The following is a 16375-nucleotide window of genomic DNA, read 5'->3' as shown; positions in this document are numbered from 1 at the left end:
TAATGTATGTATGTAGATTTCTCAAATCATGAAACAGAATTTCGAGTGCTGAGCAGATTTTTAATTTTATTAAATATATAAATGTTTTACTCCAATTATATGTAAATGCAAAAATCTAAGGCTGGATTTAACTGTGTTGCTGATAAATTAGTATAGTTTATATAATATCATTCGAGGGCAGTCAATTTTACGCTCCATTAACTGTAGCCAGATATTCTTTATAGCGTTGCTCTTGCTGTTGTTGGAGCTTTTGAAGTTTTTTGAGTTGTCCTTTGCTAATCTCTTTGCCATCTTTGTCGTGCGTGGGAAGACCCTAAAATGAGTGTTGATATATTACTTGAATGTTCATCCGAAGTATAATCATATATATATTCAACTTACATCTTCGCCAAATGCCGAGTACTTTTCTGTTTCATTGAGGAACATCTCTTTTGGATTGACACGACGTTGAGCTTCTTTAGCTGCCGCTGCCTCTGCCAAAGCTTGTTTCTTACGCTCTTTTTCCAATGCCCGCTCCGCTTCAGCTGCCTGCTTGGCCTCGCGTTCGCGCAACAACATATCTCGGTCAACCAGTTTGACGGCATACTTGCCATCATCTTTATCCTCCAATCGAACACCCAAATTGGGTAACACATCATCACGGAGATCATCACACAGTTTCAGTATGTCAAATGCTTTTAATGCCTTCGCCTGCTCACGAACCAAGTTACGGAATTCGGCCACTGATTGGACGTAGGGCATTACCACAGCCTCGTGATCATCAGTTGCTGATTTGGATTTAGCTCCTCCCAACGGAAATCCAATGCCACCGCGCGGGCCAGCGATTGCTCCAAATATATGCAACAACTCTGTAACATAAACGGCAATCTTCCGAAGCAACAGGTTGTTAAGCCTCGTTTTATTGTCTCGTATATAAATATTCGTAGTTGACACCAACTCCCGAACACAATCTAAAGCGCTGCGCGTATCAATGTTATCTATTAAAAGAAGGAACAATTTCAGATTTCTGTAACATAATTAAAGTACTAGAGCTTACCACAGAGAGCTGCATGCACTTGCACCTGCGCCTCGTTAAATTTCGTTTGTAGTGCCGCCTCCACAGCAGTCCATTCACTAAACTGCTGCATTGGCTCTCCAGATATCACCTGGCGTGTTATGTCTTTGACATTCAAAAAGAATTCCTAAACAATGCAAATATTAGTTTGGGTATGAGGTTGGTTGACTTAAGCTTACATTAAGGAATTTTTCATACTGAGTGGCCATTTCCATAGTGTTTTCCGAGTAGTCCAGCGTATCTTTCCAAGAGTGCAACAGAAATGCGAGACGCAATTGCGTTGCAGAGTGCTTTTTCAATGCCTCTTGTATTGTTACAAAATTCTTAAGAGACTTGGACATCTTGCAGCCGGCAATTGTCAAGTGGCCAGTATGCAAGAAATACTTAACCCATTCTGATTCACCGAACGCAGCCTCCGACTGTGCCAGCTCATTGTCATGATGTGGAAACTTTAAATCGACACCGCCAGTGTGAATATCAAATATAGATCCAAATATATCTGAAGCCATAGCTGAACACTCGATATGCCAGCCAGGACGACCACGACCCCACGGACTATCCCACCATGGCTCGCCAGCCTTGCTGGCTTTCCACAGGGCAAAATCGTTGGCTGATCGCTTTTCTGAGAGTCGATCCTCAGTAACGGACAGATCACCCTCGCCTTCCTGCAATGACGCTGTGTCTCCATAGGCTTCGGGCACCAATTTCGCATAGTGATGCTTATCGCGTTTGTCAAAGCCATTAACATCAAAGTAGACAGAACCATTTGCTTCGTAGGCAAGGCCGTTATCAATAATGCGCTGTATAAATGCAACAATCTGAGGCACATACTCCGAAACTCGCGTTAATACATCAGGTGGTAGAATCTGAAATTATTTAATCATTTAACCAAAAATTCTTAAACATAGCCAGTTAACTTACATTGAGTGACTTCATATCATTGTGAAATTTATCCTCCCAAAACCTGGGAAGCGCTTCGAAGACGGTGTTATCATTAACATGAGCACCTTGTTTCCCATCTATCCACTCAGCAATCGGGTCCTTTGCTTCAGCTAAATAATGGGTCCTCATTTTAATAATTTCTGCTTCGTTTCCATTGCTGACGGCTTTGGTTAGACCTTCCACTGCATCATTCATGCGGTGTAACATCTTTTCTAGCATGACTTTCTTATCTGCATCTGTATTTTTATCACATTTGACTTGTAACAGACTGAGTACTTCTTTCTGCTCGTTTAACAATTGCTCGAGTGGCAACTGAGCTGCTGCAGTTGCGTACTGCTCAAATAGATGATACTGACGGGCTCTCTTTATTATTTTGTCGTCGATATCGGTGATATTCATGACGTAGTGGATGTTATAGCCAAAGTAGTCAGCCAATATACGTCGCAGAATATCAAAAGATATGTAAGATCTGTGAAGCATGCAAGCACATCAAGATTAGATAGGAAAGACACTGAGCATGCTGATGTGGCTCACCTAGCATGTCCCATGTGCGAAGCATCGTACACAGTTGGGCCGCAGCTATACCACTTAACATTGTTTCCGTCCAAAGGTACGAATTCCTCCTTTTGTCTGGTAAGACTATTGTACAATTTTAATTGCGGCCGTGTTGAGGCTTTTGGTGCTTGCCACACCGGTTGTACACGTTTCGACATTTTGGTACTTCCTTTAATAGCGTTCTTAAATTCCAGCACGATTAGTAATCGATGATTAAAACTCGATGAAGCCTTGACATCAGCTGTTTGAATCGTTTACCTCGCAGAGTTGCTAACAAAATAAATCGATACATGTGTTTACCGGCCAATACTTATAGAATGCAATTTTAAAATATTTTGAATATCTTATGTTCAAAAAGATTTGGTTATAAATATTTTGCTTTGTAAGTTTGTTTTTATTGAAACAAATATTTTTGAATGGACCCCAACATTAAAAAATACCAATTCGAAAATATTGATATACCTAACATTATTCTGTCTAATCTACATGCAGAAAACTGTATATTTGTAGTATACGAAGCCACTATCTAGATATCAGATTTTATATTATTTGTCATAAATACTTAGTTAATGCTAGTGTTAATAGTCCTAATTGCCGCCAAGGGGCTGTGATTTGCAGGCGATCATATAGACTGGAAAAAGTCCTTTGGGGAAATTTTGTTGACGCACTTTTCTTACAATTCGAAAGCCAGCTTCCCTTAAAATACGCTCATATGATTCTAGCGGGCGCGTAATCGATGAATCCTCGTCATCTTTAATCACCTCCTTCGAGGTGCTGACATTTTCCTTAATGCACAAGTAAGCACCTGGCTGCAAACTGAGACGCATGCGACGAAAAAATGCCACAAGGTCCGGATCCGTCAGATGTCCTAAAACCCATTGGCTCCAGATCAGGTCATATTTATGCGTGGGTGAGAACTCCTGAAGCCCCATATTGTATACTTCACCCAAGCTATTGCGACATACGGACTCTGATGTGCATATCTCTCGTGCCTTCTCAGCAAATGCGGCATCTTGTTCAACCAGATCAACTGTTTCAAAAATCGGTATTAAAAGATTTCGAGACACTCGTCCAATTCCAGCACCGCAGTCCAGAGCTAATTTTTTCCCTGGTACCTTAAGTTCGCGTAAAAATATCCTTGACCCTTGTATATCGATTGCGCTGATGTAGCCCAGACCACCCAGCATGCCGTTTACTGTTGCTGGAACTGCGGACCAATATTTTTGTGCTTTGTTATAGAATTCAGGTACAACCTTTTCATTTTTCGATTCGTTCGAACTTGGAGCTTCGTGTTCCGCTTCTAGCGCTTCATGTTTACAGTTGTTTACGTCTTTGGAAAAATGTGGTGAATCCTCCTCGGCAGTGAGCGGATCTGTATCTAACTTACAATACATTTTCGTTGTTGTACAAGTCTAGTTATAAAATTTGTAGATAAATTGTAAATAGTTAAATTATCCTCATTACCACTTACCGCATACTTAGATTAAATAATTACAAATAAATGTGCGCAGGGCTGCATCATTGGTAGTTAAAAGTAACTAGTTCTTTGGAGTACAAAACAAAACTCGCCTAGATAAGTACTTCAATTTCATTTGTTTTCACGTTTTATTTAGTTATTTATTTTTGCATATCATTTTAAAAATTAACCTTTTTTTATTTCCATAGGAACGTTTAATAGTTGACATAAATTACAAGGCAATGAACATCGATATAAAATGTACTCGATACACTATCGAGACGGAAAAAAATAATCAACAGGCATAAATTTGTTAAAGCTGCACAAGCTTAATATATTTATTTTCTTACAAATAAATATGACTCTTGACGTCGATGCTCAAAAGAAAGATGATAAGCTATTACTGGCAACAATACACCAGGAGTATAAAATTCTGGCAGAATAGTAAGAATTAAAATATATCACATTTACTTTTGCAAACAATAACAAACTACTTTTTTTTATAGCAAAATGATTGAGTCAGAAAAGGTCTCAGGCATATATGTTATTCCAAGCTATGCTAATTCGTTGCGTATGTATATTATATTGGAAATATTAAAAATCGATAGTATAATCCGTATTTAATGTATTTTTTAGAATGGTTTGGTGTTTTCTTTGGTCGACAAGGCTTCTACGAAAATAGTGTATTCCGTTTCTCAATACTGTTGCCTGATGGGTTTCCAGACGATAAAACTATTCCAGTAAGAGGCTAAATACGTATATTATTTTTATACTTTTATAATGACGTGTATGTTGTTTATACATTTAAGGCCATCGTCTTTCAACAAAACGTTGTGCATCCACTTGTATGTCCTTACACAAATAGCTTGGACATCAGTCATGCATTCCCGGAATGGAGATGCGGAGAAGATCACCTTTGGCAAGTGCTGAAGTACATGCAATTGATATTCGCCGATCCATTGGACTGTATTCGTAGCATGGGTAACACCCAGGAGCTGAGCAACGTGGAAGCAAGCAAGCTGCTAAGCACTAATCGAGACGCATTTGCTGCACTTGTTCAAGAGAGTATTATAGAGAGCAAATCCCATATCTATGATACGCCACCAACAGAAGATCCGCATTACATAGTATTTGAAAAGTTCCAAGACGAATTACATGGACCGGTTTTAGATCAAATACGACACAGAAGGAATGCAAATGCGCCGACAGAAAGTGGGGGCAGTGGCGCTGCCACTGGTCTATCGTGGGTTAAAGTTAAAGAAGGCGAATTTAAACCGTTAAGCATTGAATAGTCATAGTAAACAATGTATGTGCGTAAATTATATAACAAATTCTCTTAGTTAGCGTCCTACAGTCTTGTGAGATCTACAATTTAGAATTAAGTATGAACTTTTCACAGTCTTTAATCCACTCATGCTCCAGCTTAAGTTCAGTATCATCCCAACGAAAATGTGTTGGCGGCTTCTCTTCGCTTGTAAACACGAAGTTCTGGCTAAGCTCAATGGCCAATTTGGAACGCACTAGCCCGATGCCACCTACTTGCGGCCAAGCTGGATGATACACTCGTCCGGTTTTCGGGTGCATATAAAGCTTATGTGGTTGAAAGGGAATCGATAAGTCTGGACCACCATGTGCGTATGTTAAAACATGATCAGCTCGGCCACCGGCATCCTTCTTTAGGTGTTCAGTGAATACAATGGGTGTGTCATCACAACGAATATAATTCCTTTCACGACCACAAGGCGACATGTAGGGAAACATTTCGTAACGCTGTGTTGCATTTACACGCAGGCGGCTGAAGAAGAATTTTAAAAATTTCTTTTCCTTAAAACAGGATGTGAAGTTTTTCATTTTGGCATCATCTAAAAAGAGCTGCAAGTGGAAAGCAAAGGGCAACAAGAATACAAGAATAACGGCACATATACATGCATACATCTACATACATGTATCTATATACATGTACGTGAGGGTATGTTGTGCATACACACCATGCCTTCGTGATCGATGTAATAGAAGTATTCACGTATCCTTGGTTCGGGCGACTGTCCCTGGGTATAGATCGCGACAGTGCGCCGGGGAATCCAATTAAATTTCCAATTTTTAAACACTAGGTTCTTCGTGTGGAGTACAGCAATACCTTGATCGAGGAAAGAATTCGATCAGCTGTTTGTTTACAATGCAATGTAAATTCTGTGTAGGTATGTATGTATATTATGGAAATTTAACTTGAAATTTTCTTTAAATTACATTATATATATGCATGTATATGGATTTGGGTGACAGTCTATTTTTTCTTTTTGTCATTAGTACTGCCGGACTTTTGCATGCGACCCACTTGCATGTTTTTTAGCTTTTCATTTAGTTTCTTTTTAGCATTTTTGTGCTCCTCCTCTTGGCGTATGGTCTTCAATGGCTTGGGATGTAGAAATTCTTTCCGGGCTTCCCGCTTCTTGAGTTCACCACAGCCATGAACCTCGGGCAGGCCGTGCTTAAAGCAGAAACGTTTGCTGCAGTGCTCGCAGTCCTGACCCATTAGGCTTGTCCTGGTCTTACAGCGTGGGTAATCACACAAGTTATCGACTGTTTTCACGGCAGTGAGTACTTCGTCCAGTTTGAGATCGACTACTTGACTGGGTATGCGCTCCAAGAGCTCCAATGTATTGTTCGTGCCATAATTGACAGGTTTGCCAGGCTTGGTGGGTGGAAAAAGTGGCGAACTATCTACATTGTCTGAAGGCGACGCATTGCTACTGGCTGCTTTTTGTGGTTTCGGTTTGTCTACATATGCTCCACTTAGTGAAATGTTTTTAAACGATTGGAATATGATTATTACCTGCCATTGTAAATAATTAAGCTAAACAAGACTTTCGTCAACTTTAGACTCACGTTATACAGCACTGTTGATTAGCATATTTACTACAAAGATGAGGGTATTTTTTAGTATATTTTGTTAAATCAGAAGAACAAAATACAGGGTGCTGTTTATTTTATCGTTGTGCTTGAATCATGATGTGGTCGAAAATCTTAGGAGTTCCAAAGCCACAAATATCTGCTATCAAATACCAAATGCAATTCAAGCTTAACTGCTAAATAAACTGATAAAGTAAGCAATTATTAATATGCTGGTTAGTCAGCATTCAAACTTCATAAAAGACTACATGAAGCTATTCGTTGTGCTTTTATTTCTTTGTAAATATATACTAGATTGAATTCGCCGAGTTTAAATTTGTCGCTTTTACTTCCCATTATTATTTTATTTATCGATATAAAAAACTGATATTAAAACTTATCGATAAACATATGTTTTGAATCAAGCGGGCCTAACTAGATGACCCGTTACAAAAGACAATGGGAAAATAAAAAACCAAAATTTTGAGAACATATTTATTGGATTAAAGTATTCCAGCTGACATTGATTATAAATGTACTATAAAATGCTAAGCAGAGCTATTTAATACACTTGTATAATTCTAGAAAATGCAATCTCATAATGCATGCGGAAATTACTTGTAACTTGACAATATTTTTTAAATCTTTCCGAGACACGTTTTACGTAGGCCACCATATTAAGTTGTAAACTTTGTTAATTGATTTTCGTTGCTTATAAGTTAGCAGGATTTGAGGTCACAGCTGCATGAATAGCTTTTGCTACATATTCAATATTTCCTGTGTTCAGGCCGCACATATTGATTCTGCCAGTTTTTAGCAAATAAATGTGATATTCCTTGATCAATATGGCCACTTGTTTCTCATTGAGACCTGTGTAGGAGAACATGCCAATCTGGTTAACAATGTGATCCCAATTGCCAGGCGTTCCCAATAGAACAAGCTTGTCGCGCAGAAGTGAGCGCATTTCCCGAATGCGACTTGACATGCTTTTGATGCAGTCCATCCACTCTTGCCGGAGTGCAGGTGTATTCAATACCTTCGATACGATGCGAGCTCCATACGCTGGGGGATTCGAGTATAGACCACGTACGAGGAGAGTTATCTGCGAATGGATCATGTTTCGAGTAGCGCCGCTTCGCTGTACTACCGTCAAGTTGCCCACTCGCTCGCAGTACAAACCGAAATTCTTAGCAAACGATTGGCAAACAAATAGCTCAAATCCTCGATCTACAAAGTAACGTATCGCCCAGGCATCCAGATCAGGATCACCGCTGGCAAAGCCCTGGTATGCTGAGTCGAAAAGTGGAAACAGTTTTTTACGTTCAATAAGATCGGCAATTTGTTTCCACTGGTCCTGGGTGGGATCCATGCCCGTAGGATTGTGTGCACAGGCATGTAAAATAATGACAGAGTCAGCCGGCGCCTTATCTAAGTCAGCGAGCATGCCCTCTAAGTCCAGCTGACGTTTGTTTTGGTCCCAATAGCGATACGAATTCAGGTTGGTAAATCCAGTATCGGCAAAAATCTTATGATGATTCTCCCATGTCGGATTCGAGTAGTAAACGGTATTACGCTTCAATTGATTAAATAAAAATTCAGCAGCGACACGCAGAGCTCCTGTTCCAGATATCGTTTGCACACCAAAGGCCTAGAATATAATAAATATGAATTATATGTGTAGAAACATAAAGATATCTATTTGTTCGCATTTTAATAGAGCTTACTATTCTTTTTTATATTACTTTCTATTATATATTCTTATACACAATATCGATCAAAATCAATGTTTCGATTTGGGTGAAAATAGTCTTAAACTACAAATTTCTCTGTTTTTTAAAGGTAGACCTCATATGGAATACTTACACGTTTCTCTTTTAATGCTACTGAATCCGCACCCAAGACCAATTCAGTTGCTGCATGCGTAAACGTATCCAGTCCTTAAAAATATGTATGAATATGTAATTAGTCAAGAGTTTATTGATACGTTTTCGATTCTCACCCGTTACTGGCAAATATTCATGATTAATTGTCTCATCGGTCGCGATTGACACTTCTGTTTTGCGCACCACGGGCAACACCCATGGCTGACCTTCGTTTGTTCGGTAAGCTGCAAATGAGACCAAAACATGAATCGCATATGAGAAATAAAAGAAATCGTATAAACATTCGGCAAACTATACGTAGTACAACAAAAATCAGATTACTTATAGACAAAGATCACTTTTAAGAGATATTGATAATTTTAACAGATCTTAACAACAAAAGTCTGATAATTTGATGTTCTTTGAGATGCTGTCTAAAAAACATATTTGAAATAAATTCAAGAAAAAACAATAAAAAATGCCAATCAATATCAATTTGCTCCCATTGATGGTGCCGGGAAATATATATATATATATATCGTTGCGTTTATTGAAGACAAATCAGCTGATATTTGATAAGATAAGAAATTAATGATAAGGGATTAAAGTTCAATTTATAAAAAAATTCACTGCAAATGATTATTGAATAATGTTATTGGGCACATAGTTCATAATCTGTTAAATAGAATGAAAAACAATTTCAGTTTTTGACTAAGCAATTGACGTAGTTGACTTTATAATATATACATATAGGATAGTTCATCTATATAGATTAAATTTGTATATATGTATTTTCGTTCAATTTGGTGGGTATGAAAGCATAAATAGAAATATTATTTGGGCACATAAATACATATATTGCTATTGCTATAAACATATGTATATATATATGTATAGGCATTTATAAAGATATATGTATGTATGTACGTTGTTAACTGGCTAATGTAAGGAGTAACAGCTCATTGAGAGAAAGATTTGACATCCAAATGCCCTCTATACACTTACAAAGCTTACTTGATTTATAAGCTCACATGAGTACATACATACATAAATACATATGAATATTATACACCCATACATACATACATGGTAAGTAAATATCTCATATCTATTTAGCAAAACGCGAACTAGAGATGGGTCGGCAATTAGAACAGCATTCAATATGCATGGGAGACTTTAATAAGCACATATATGCACATACATACACATATATAGAGCTATAATTATAAGTGCATTCAGTTTGTATATAAAATATGAGCATAAAAATGTGTATAAATAAACGAACACTAAGCAAGGTCAAAATACCGAAATTATATAAATATTAATATATATGTGAATTCATAATTAAAACAAAAAGTGGTTTTAGTGTCACAATACATACCGCCCACAGACAAATTGACTTTTGGTGTATTAACGTCATCCCTAAATGCTTGCGTCAACGCAAACACTTCAATTGGCGGTCCTTGTTGCACATTGGCAAAAATTGTTGAAGACATTGTGCGTTGCAAATCCAAGCAAAACAATTATACTAAATAAACCTTTTACGTCGGCAAAATTCGATTGTAAATCAGCTAAATATCGATATACTCGATAATATTTTTGTTATATTATTAAATATCGATATGATAGTAAATATTATACCCTCAGCAAAAAACGTGAAATGCATAAAAATGTTTTTATTTTCTTGATTTGTTTTACATGTTATTAATTTATTGTAACAAACTCCATATAGCTATTTAATATATATAGAAAATTAGTTAACTATATTTTTGATAAGCAACAAGTGTTCAAGACACAACATTAGGGGCTTTACTATTGTGTATAGCAAGTGTGATTACATATTTTTTAGGATTTCTGCTTTACTTTGCAATAGCCACACCTATCATAAAGAGGCGGTAAAACAAAATGCAAACTTTAAGTGAGTTAAAATGTTTTAAAACGAAACTTAAAAATACTTAATATCTAAAATCAGTGATAAATAGTTATTGGTAACTATACACAGCAGTTTTTTTTATTTTATATGTAATCTTAAAACCTTACTTAAAACTCAGTTAATATAGTTACATTTGAAAGTTAGGCCTTCGTCAGCATAAGATAAAAAACTTTCTCATCTCGTAACGAAATTGCAACTAAAGTATGCTCCTATGGAATATTTCAACGAATGTCTGCTTAATGGATACACAAAATGCGTGTTTAAAAATAAAACGATATCGTCTATAAAGGTAAGATTAAACTAATAACTCGTGATATTTATTTTAGTTTTTTATCTATTCTGCAAAATCAAATTTAATTTATTTTGCATGTGAGCCACATAAATAGAAGAACGGCAGGTGTAAAATTCAAATTCAATGGAATCGCATTACTTGAATTTTTTTCAATAAGTATGAATTAAACTATAGGTATTTAGGTTAAAGTTAATTAAAATAATCAAATTGATTGATATATTATATTTATAAGAAATATTTATTTATTTATTTATTTATTTATTTATTTATTTATTTATTTAAGGCAAAGTAAATGTTTATATTGTTTTTTATGATAGAAAAGAAATGTAAAAAATATAAAGAAACTTTGTTTTTGATTATAACATTGAAAACTTTAAGAATTGAGTAAAAGCTACTATTTTAATAACAATGATAATAAATGATTATAATGATTATAATATTAGTACCTCAAAGTACTCGAATATATTTTAAAACTAATTTTACAACATTTCGAAGTGTATGTGCTATCTGTGCTATCTCAGCAAAAATTAAGTGATGCTATCTATTATAACTTGAAATGAATGAATATACATCAGCTTAATCTCTGTGTGCGATACCCCATATATGTATATATCCAATTTGGCATCCCAACGAAGGTCATCAATTGTTTGGTGCTTATGAAGAGCGTACGTTTATCAGATGTTCAAAGACGTCGATTTTATTTACAATTTCTTTAAGTGCATGATATAATAATCAGACGACATTTTCGGTGTAGAGTATTTTGATATTTATTTGCTGCTAACCAGTTCCAGGTCAGCTCAACGACCCAATGGCCTTGTGGAGTTTTTTAACCTACTAACTGATCAACACTCTTAGGGCAATATGTGACGTACTACCCCTTTCTGGACTTTCACACGTCGTGAACTGCGCAATTTAGGCAGAAGTTGTGCTTGCTCTTCCCTGTTTTTTCACAGTTTCAAGTTAACTGAAACAGTATGAGCTGTGCGAAATACTTTGCTAACAATCAAATTATTCACAAATCAATTTAAAGTAAAATTACTTTTATCGCCCTTAACGCGGCATCGCGCCAAATATTTTAAATTGCTTCTCTTTTCTTACTATGCAAAAGAGAAAACCTGTGAATGAGCGTGCCAAGCCATTTAAAGATGTTGCACTACTTCTCTCTCGGAAGGAAAGTGTCCACTTGCGTGCATTGCAGTGTGCATGCATACATGTGCACAATTAAGAGAACAGTTGAGTGTAAGCAAAAACCGTTGTTGCGGAACTGGTGCAGCGATAGTGGGCATCTCGATAGTGGGCATCCCGTTGCTCGTTGAAAGTATAAGAGTATACGATTTACAGAGTATAAGAGTTTAAGTAAAGTGTAGAAAGTGGTGGTAACTGCTTATACTAAACGTCTCATCTATGTATGTGTTGTGTGGTTGCTGATTCTATGCATATGTGTGTACAAACATACATACATACATACCAAAGCCTGCACACTCACATAGCTGGGCTTTAAGTCTATCAAACTTAATTGTTTGCTAGTTGCTGTTGGCAACAGAAATGTGTTTATCGGGTAAGCCTCAGCATGTAGTGGACAATTTTAGTTCGATTACGAAATGTCGAAGGCAACAACAATCAAGGAAGCGCTGAAACGTTGGGAAGATCGGGAGCAACAAAATTCGCTGAATGCTAAAAATATTGATTTGCAGTTTCAATGGCCACCTATCGAGAAAATGGATAATACGTTGGGAACTCTTGTGAACTGCGAGTAAAATCAGATACTAAAATAATTTCCTTTTGCTTTTCAAATTCCCTCAAATTATATATTGCAGAAGAATCAGCATGTCCACAAATATGATTGAGAAAATCTTTGGTCTGTCAGGCATGAAATGCTTGAAGGTTTTATCGCTGTCTCGGAATTATATCAAGCAAATATCGGGATTGGTAAGTTATCAAAAACAATTATCTATTATGACATATATACACATATAATATCTAGGAAGCTGTGGCAGAAACACTGGAAGAACTCTGGCTTAGCTACAACCTTATAGAAAAACTGAAGGGTTTGAGTGCACTAAAGTGCCTGAAGGTGCTTTACATCAGTAATAATTTAATCAAGGAATGGTCGGAGTTTAATCGACTGGCCGAAATAGAATCTCTGGAAGATCTAGTGGTTGTTGGCAATCCCCTGTCGGAGGGCCTAGACGAGCCCACTTGGCGAGCTGAGTGTATCAAACGCCTGCCAACTATACGAAAACTAGACGGCGAGCCCGTTGTGCTCAAAGAGGAGCCAATACTATAAATAGCTTAAACTAACTAAGTATAATAAACTATGAAAATATCTAATAATATATGATGATCAGCACCTGGAACTATATTCATCAGTATTTTTATACAAATTGCTTTATAGAATTGGTGAGAAATGTTTTATTTTGAGTCGAGCACGAGCGACTTCTTGAGGTTTGAAGGTCTGTTCAATGAGGTTGCGAAATTCTAAGCTTAACTATACTAATGCAAGCATGAGCAAAATCTTATCAACATCGGACGACTATATTATATACCTCCTATAGAAACAGTCGCTCAGAAATCAAATGATTCCACAAAAAAAAAATTAAAACTCATTTTTATGTTCTCAGAGGTATTTAATCTCTCTAATACCTTTTTTTTGGAATATTACCTAATTCCGCCAATAAACCCAGATCAAAATGTGAAACTTCTTGTAATTTCCAAGTAATACCATTTAATATCTATAAATATAATCATTTATGGAGTTGCACTTGGCCCTAGACCAAACCTGATAAAATTTGACCCAAGTTCTGCCTCGCCTAATGAATTACTCCGTTATCTTTCAAAGATTGAGGTAGGAATATTTCTGTTAATCACACACACTTTGGTAGATAACAGGTAGACTAAGCTGTAATCGAGACAAGCAAAGAAAAAACGTATATATAGATAAGTAAAGGTTATTTTAGATAAGATTATTTATATAAGCAAATACGCCCAGGCGCAGGTCTATTTAAAATAAAACATTATCTTATTATTATAAATGGAAAACTATGTGGAATCTACCGCCTTGATTAACGGCACGTGCTATGCGAATATAGGCGACAGACGGCTGCCGAAACATATTTATAAAGAAAAATTATTATCCGCCCGTCTGGAACTTCAAATACCCTACACTTGAATATAGAGTAGTTGAGCCATTGATATACTATTTACCACAATTCATAGAAATATTTATTACCCCAGTATTAAAATTTATAAAATCTACATATCATAAATTCATAATATGTATAAAGCTTGGTAAGACCAACTAGTTGTTTAAATACCCTACATTCTATTGCCAAATGCCTTATTTAAAATGGAAAAGTTTCTCAATTGCATTTTTGCTAATAAAATTTTATAAATTATAATTCAAATATTTATAGATAGACGAAAAAACAATATATATAGTTTAGTTCAGCTGGCTGGCAGTTCGAATACCCTATAATGTTTAGCTAACAAATGATTATAAATAATAAATATTAAATAAATAATAAATATTTTATCATATAATAAATAAGGTAATCCTTATATATACTGTCAACATCTCTAATAGGTGATTAAAAATAGTTAAGCCTAGCAATCGCTATAAAAACTGAAAACTTTTGATTGTGCGCGTGCGTCGTAGACGCTGAAATTTGTTGTTTGACAACCTGTCTGGATGCCATATATACAATAATCGTACGACATGTTTGGTCATTTGGTCAATTTGATACTGAACCTGATTCGCACTTTCGCTGACCTTCGCCGGAGTCGGCAATGACAGCTGCGGCTCTGCTATCGGCCCAGTTATCAGGGCTTTAGTCAATATCTATAAACTCTCTGTGTGGCATCTAAGTTTTATATTTTAATTAATTAATTATGCCAATCCGATTGCAGACCCGAATCTAAGTTTTCAATACCAAAATTTCGTTATCAATGACTATAAGTATTTCATATATATGCTATAGACGATTGTATAATTACGTGAGAGTGAAGGAGGGACACATAAGAGAGAGAGAGAGAGATTAGATGATATGCAAAATGTGTCTATTGATCCACTTTAACAGCGAAATAGAGGCAGAGCTGGAATAAACTTGATATTACTGGACCTCCATTGAAAAAAACATCATAGGGAAATTTATAGCTTCAGATCTTGTGGGTATTAGAAGTATTCCATATAAGAAATGAGTGAATGGAATTGGTAAACTGATAGAAATGATTTAAGTTTCTGGCTTCTATTTAAATCGACCTATCACTGTCTATATTTATATATATTTTTTTCTAACAATAAGTCTATTTCTATATCTTTGCATCTATACACTATACATTTATAACTTTCTATCCATATATATCTTTATCTTTCCATCTATCTATTAATATCTTTGGAAATCTATCTATCTCGAGCTATTAATATATATTTCGCTATAATTATACTATTCAACACTAAATTTAAACTATTAACTATTATTAGTTAGGCGTATCTGTAGAGCATGTACCTGCATATACCTGTAATTAATTAATTTCGCACCTAGTAATATGTATAATAAAACCAGACACGCTGAACACTCATTAGCATAATTAAATACACTGCAACTGATTTTTAGCTCTCATTGAATAGAATATAAAAATAAATAATATATATGTCTCTCTGTCTAACACTATAATTGTATAACTTATAGAAAGAAATATATATTTCGATCTTAACAAACAGTCAAGTCAATCTTCTGATTTGTGCCTATCAGTTCAACTTATAGTCTGTCTGTCTATATATATGTCTATACACATGTAAGTATGTATGTATGTATATATATATATATATGTATATATGCCTGTGTACTTCTCGCTCTTATCTACAAGAGCTGTAGACACCTAAAAAATTGACATAAGTTTCTTACTTACTTTTAGTCTTATACTTATGTAATATATATACATATGTCTATGTGTGACAGAAAATGTATAACTTTCTGTATTTTTCGTGGTCCTTAATACGATTGCCACATTTGGTCAATGGAAAAATCAATATAAGCGTATTATTATATTTAGTTTTATTCCATTCACATTCTTATATATATATACTTAGTTAATATTTATAAGTGCATATATCTATATATTTGCATATATACGTATATATGCAACAATGTCAAAAGTGCGAGTGTATAAAAGGTACATGTACTTTAGGTACCTGCAAAACAGCTGTTTCTCTCCTTGGGCCTTAACTAGTTTACTCTTAGCCGGCCTCTGACTCTCACACACATGACACAATTCTGCGTTAGTTGTTGTTGTTTTTGGGACAAAGTACACGTTTATTTGTTATTGCTGCCGTTGACGGCTGTTAAGCGTACGCACACACAATTCGAAAGTACGAGAGCCATCCACTAAAAAT

The 16375-nt window shown here is 35.7% G+C and overlaps 7 protein-coding genes across 7 annotated transcripts; 2 read left to right on the top strand and 5 right to left on the bottom strand.

Moving 5' to 3' along the window:
* Nucleotides 1-48: 48 nt before the first annotated feature.
* Nucleotides 49-2849, bottom strand: LOC111599986 (cysteine--tRNA ligase, cytoplasmic). Its single transcript, XM_023315880.2, has 6 exons — nt 2531-2849; nt 1976-2465; nt 1234-1920; nt 1037-1181; nt 382-977; nt 49-313 (listed from the first exon to the last, which is right to left on the bottom strand). Exons 1-6 carry the CDS (start codon nt 2707-2709, stop codon nt 188-190), a joined length of 2223 nt encoding a protein of 740 aa, XP_023171648.2. The 5' UTR covers nt 2710-2849; the 3' UTR covers nt 49-187.
* A 73-nt stretch (nt 2850-2922) lies between these two features.
* LOC111599988 (alpha N-terminal protein methyltransferase 1) lies at nt 2923-4165 on the bottom strand. Its single transcript, XM_023315882.2, has 2 exons — nt 4023-4165; nt 2923-3963 (listed from the first exon to the last, which is right to left on the bottom strand). Exon 2 carries the CDS (start codon nt 3943-3945, stop codon nt 3139-3141), a length of 807 nt encoding a protein of 268 aa, XP_023171650.1. The 5' UTR covers nt 3946-3963; nt 4023-4165; the 3' UTR covers nt 2923-3138.
* Nucleotides 4166-4279: 114 nt separating this feature from the next.
* On the top strand, nt 4280-5336 carry LOC111599989 (protein crossbronx). Its single transcript, XM_023315884.2, has 4 exons — nt 4280-4451; nt 4514-4578; nt 4644-4747; nt 4817-5336. The coding sequence occupies exons 1-4, from the start codon at nt 4366-4368 to the stop codon at nt 5297-5299; spliced, it is 738 nt and encodes a 245-aa protein (XP_023171652.2). The 5' UTR covers nt 4280-4365; the 3' UTR covers nt 5300-5336.
* Nucleotides 5317-6905, bottom strand: LOC111599990 (UPF0598 protein CG30010). Its single transcript, XM_023315885.2, has 3 exons — nt 6841-6905; nt 5996-6144; nt 5317-5879 (listed from the first exon to the last, which is right to left on the bottom strand). Exons 1-3 carry the CDS (start codon nt 6845-6847, stop codon nt 5373-5375), a joined length of 663 nt encoding a protein of 220 aa, XP_023171653.2. The 5' UTR covers nt 6848-6905; the 3' UTR covers nt 5317-5372.
* LOC111599991 (DNA-binding protein SMUBP-2) lies at nt 6258-6922 on the bottom strand. Its single transcript, XM_023315886.2, has 2 exons — nt 6841-6922; nt 6258-6785 (listed from the first exon to the last, which is right to left on the bottom strand). The coding sequence occupies exons 1-2, from the start codon at nt 6845-6847 to the stop codon at nt 6292-6294; spliced, it is 501 nt and encodes a 166-aa protein (XP_023171654.1). The 5' UTR covers nt 6848-6922; the 3' UTR covers nt 6258-6291.
* Nucleotides 6923-7422: 500 nt separating this feature from the next.
* Nucleotides 7423-10310, bottom strand: LOC111599987 (aspartate aminotransferase, cytoplasmic). The gene is made up of 4 exons (XM_023315881.2): nt 10140-10310; nt 8896-9003; nt 8760-8833; nt 7423-8544 (listed from the first exon to the last, which is right to left on the bottom strand). Exons 1-4 carry the CDS (start codon nt 10252-10254, stop codon nt 7609-7611), a joined length of 1233 nt encoding a protein of 410 aa, XP_023171649.2. The 5' UTR covers nt 10255-10310; the 3' UTR covers nt 7423-7608.
* A 2274-nt stretch (nt 10311-12584) lies between these two features.
* Nucleotides 12585-13327, top strand: LOC111600144 (dynein light chain 1, axonemal). The gene is made up of 3 exons (XM_023316121.2): nt 12585-12736; nt 12801-12912; nt 12968-13327. Exons 1-3 carry the CDS (start codon nt 12585-12587, stop codon nt 13268-13270), a joined length of 567 nt encoding a protein of 188 aa, XP_023171889.1. The 3' UTR covers nt 13271-13327.
* The last annotated feature ends 3048 nt before the right edge of the window (nt 13328-16375 follow it).

Source organism: Drosophila hydei, unplaced genomic scaffold (genome assembly GCF_003285905.1).
Source record: "Drosophila hydei strain 15085-1641.00,03,60 unplaced genomic scaffold, DhydRS2 tig00008130-arrow-arrow-pilon, whole genome shotgun sequence".
Lineage (NCBI taxonomy): Eukaryota > Metazoa > Arthropoda > Insecta > Diptera > Drosophilidae > Drosophila > Drosophila hydei.
Note: the sequence above shows the minus strand (reverse complement) of the source record. Positions and strands in the feature narration are given on the sequence as shown.

What these genes read in the sequence shown, in the direction of transcription:
- LOC111600144 (XM_023316121.2), top strand. Translation starts at nt 12,585, where the DNA reads ATGTCGAAGGCAACAACAATCAAGGAAGCGCTGAAACGTTGGGAAGAT. An exon ending in GGAACTCTTGTGAACTGCGA is followed by an intron (nt 12,737 to 12,800) that starts GTAAAATCAGAT and finishes TATATATTGCAG; the next exon opens with AAGAATCAGCATGTCCACAA. An exon ending in TCAAGCAAATATCGGGATTG is followed by an intron (nt 12,913 to 12,967) that starts GTAAGTTATCAA and finishes TATAATATCTAG; the next exon opens with GAAGCTGTGGCAGAAACACT.
- LOC111599990 (XM_023315885.2), bottom strand. An exon ending in ACATCGATCACGAAGGCATG is followed by an intron (nt 5,880 to 5,995) that starts GTGTGTATGCAC and finishes TTCCACTTGCAG; the next exon opens with CTCTTTTTAGATGATGCCAA.
- LOC111599986 (XM_023315880.2), bottom strand. Translation starts at nt 2,709, where the DNA reads ATGTCGAAACGTGTACAACCGGTGTGGCAAGCACCAAAAGCCTCAACA. An exon ending in ATGATATGAAGTCACTCAAT is followed by an intron (nt 1,921 to 1,975) that starts GTAAGTTAACTG and finishes AAATAATTTCAG; the next exon opens with ATTCTACCACCTGATGTATT. An exon ending in AGTGCATGCAGCTCTCTGTG is followed by an intron (nt 978 to 1,036) that starts GTAAGCTCTAGT and finishes TTCTTTTAATAG; the next exon opens with ATAACATTGATACGCGCAGC.
- LOC111599988 (XM_023315882.2), bottom strand. Translation starts at nt 3,945, where the DNA reads ATGTATTGTAAGTTAGATACAGATCCGCTCACTGCCGAGGAGGATTCA.
- LOC111599989 (XM_023315884.2), top strand. Translation starts at nt 4,366, where the DNA reads ATGACTCTTGACGTCGATGCTCAAAAGAAAGATGATAAGCTATTACTG. An exon ending in TATAAAATTCTGGCAGAATA is followed by an intron (nt 4,452 to 4,513) that starts GTAAGAATTAAA and finishes TTTTTTTTATAG; the next exon opens with CAAAATGATTGAGTCAGAAA. An exon ending in AAGCTATGCTAATTCGTTGC is followed by an intron (nt 4,579 to 4,643) that starts GTATGTATATTA and finishes TGTATTTTTTAG; the next exon opens with AATGGTTTGGTGTTTTCTTT.
- LOC111599987 (XM_023315881.2), bottom strand. Translation starts at nt 10,254, where the DNA reads ATGTCTTCAACAATTTTTGCCAATGTGCAACAAGGACCGCCAATTGAA. An exon ending in TGAATATTTGCCAGTAACGG is followed by an intron (nt 8,834 to 8,895) that starts GTGAGAATCGAA and finishes CATATTTTTAAG; the next exon opens with GACTGGATACGTTTACGCAT. An exon ending in TAGCATTAAAAGAGAAACGT is followed by an intron (nt 8,545 to 8,759) that starts GTAAGTATTCCA and finishes ATTATATTCTAG; the next exon opens with GCCTTTGGTGTGCAAACGAT.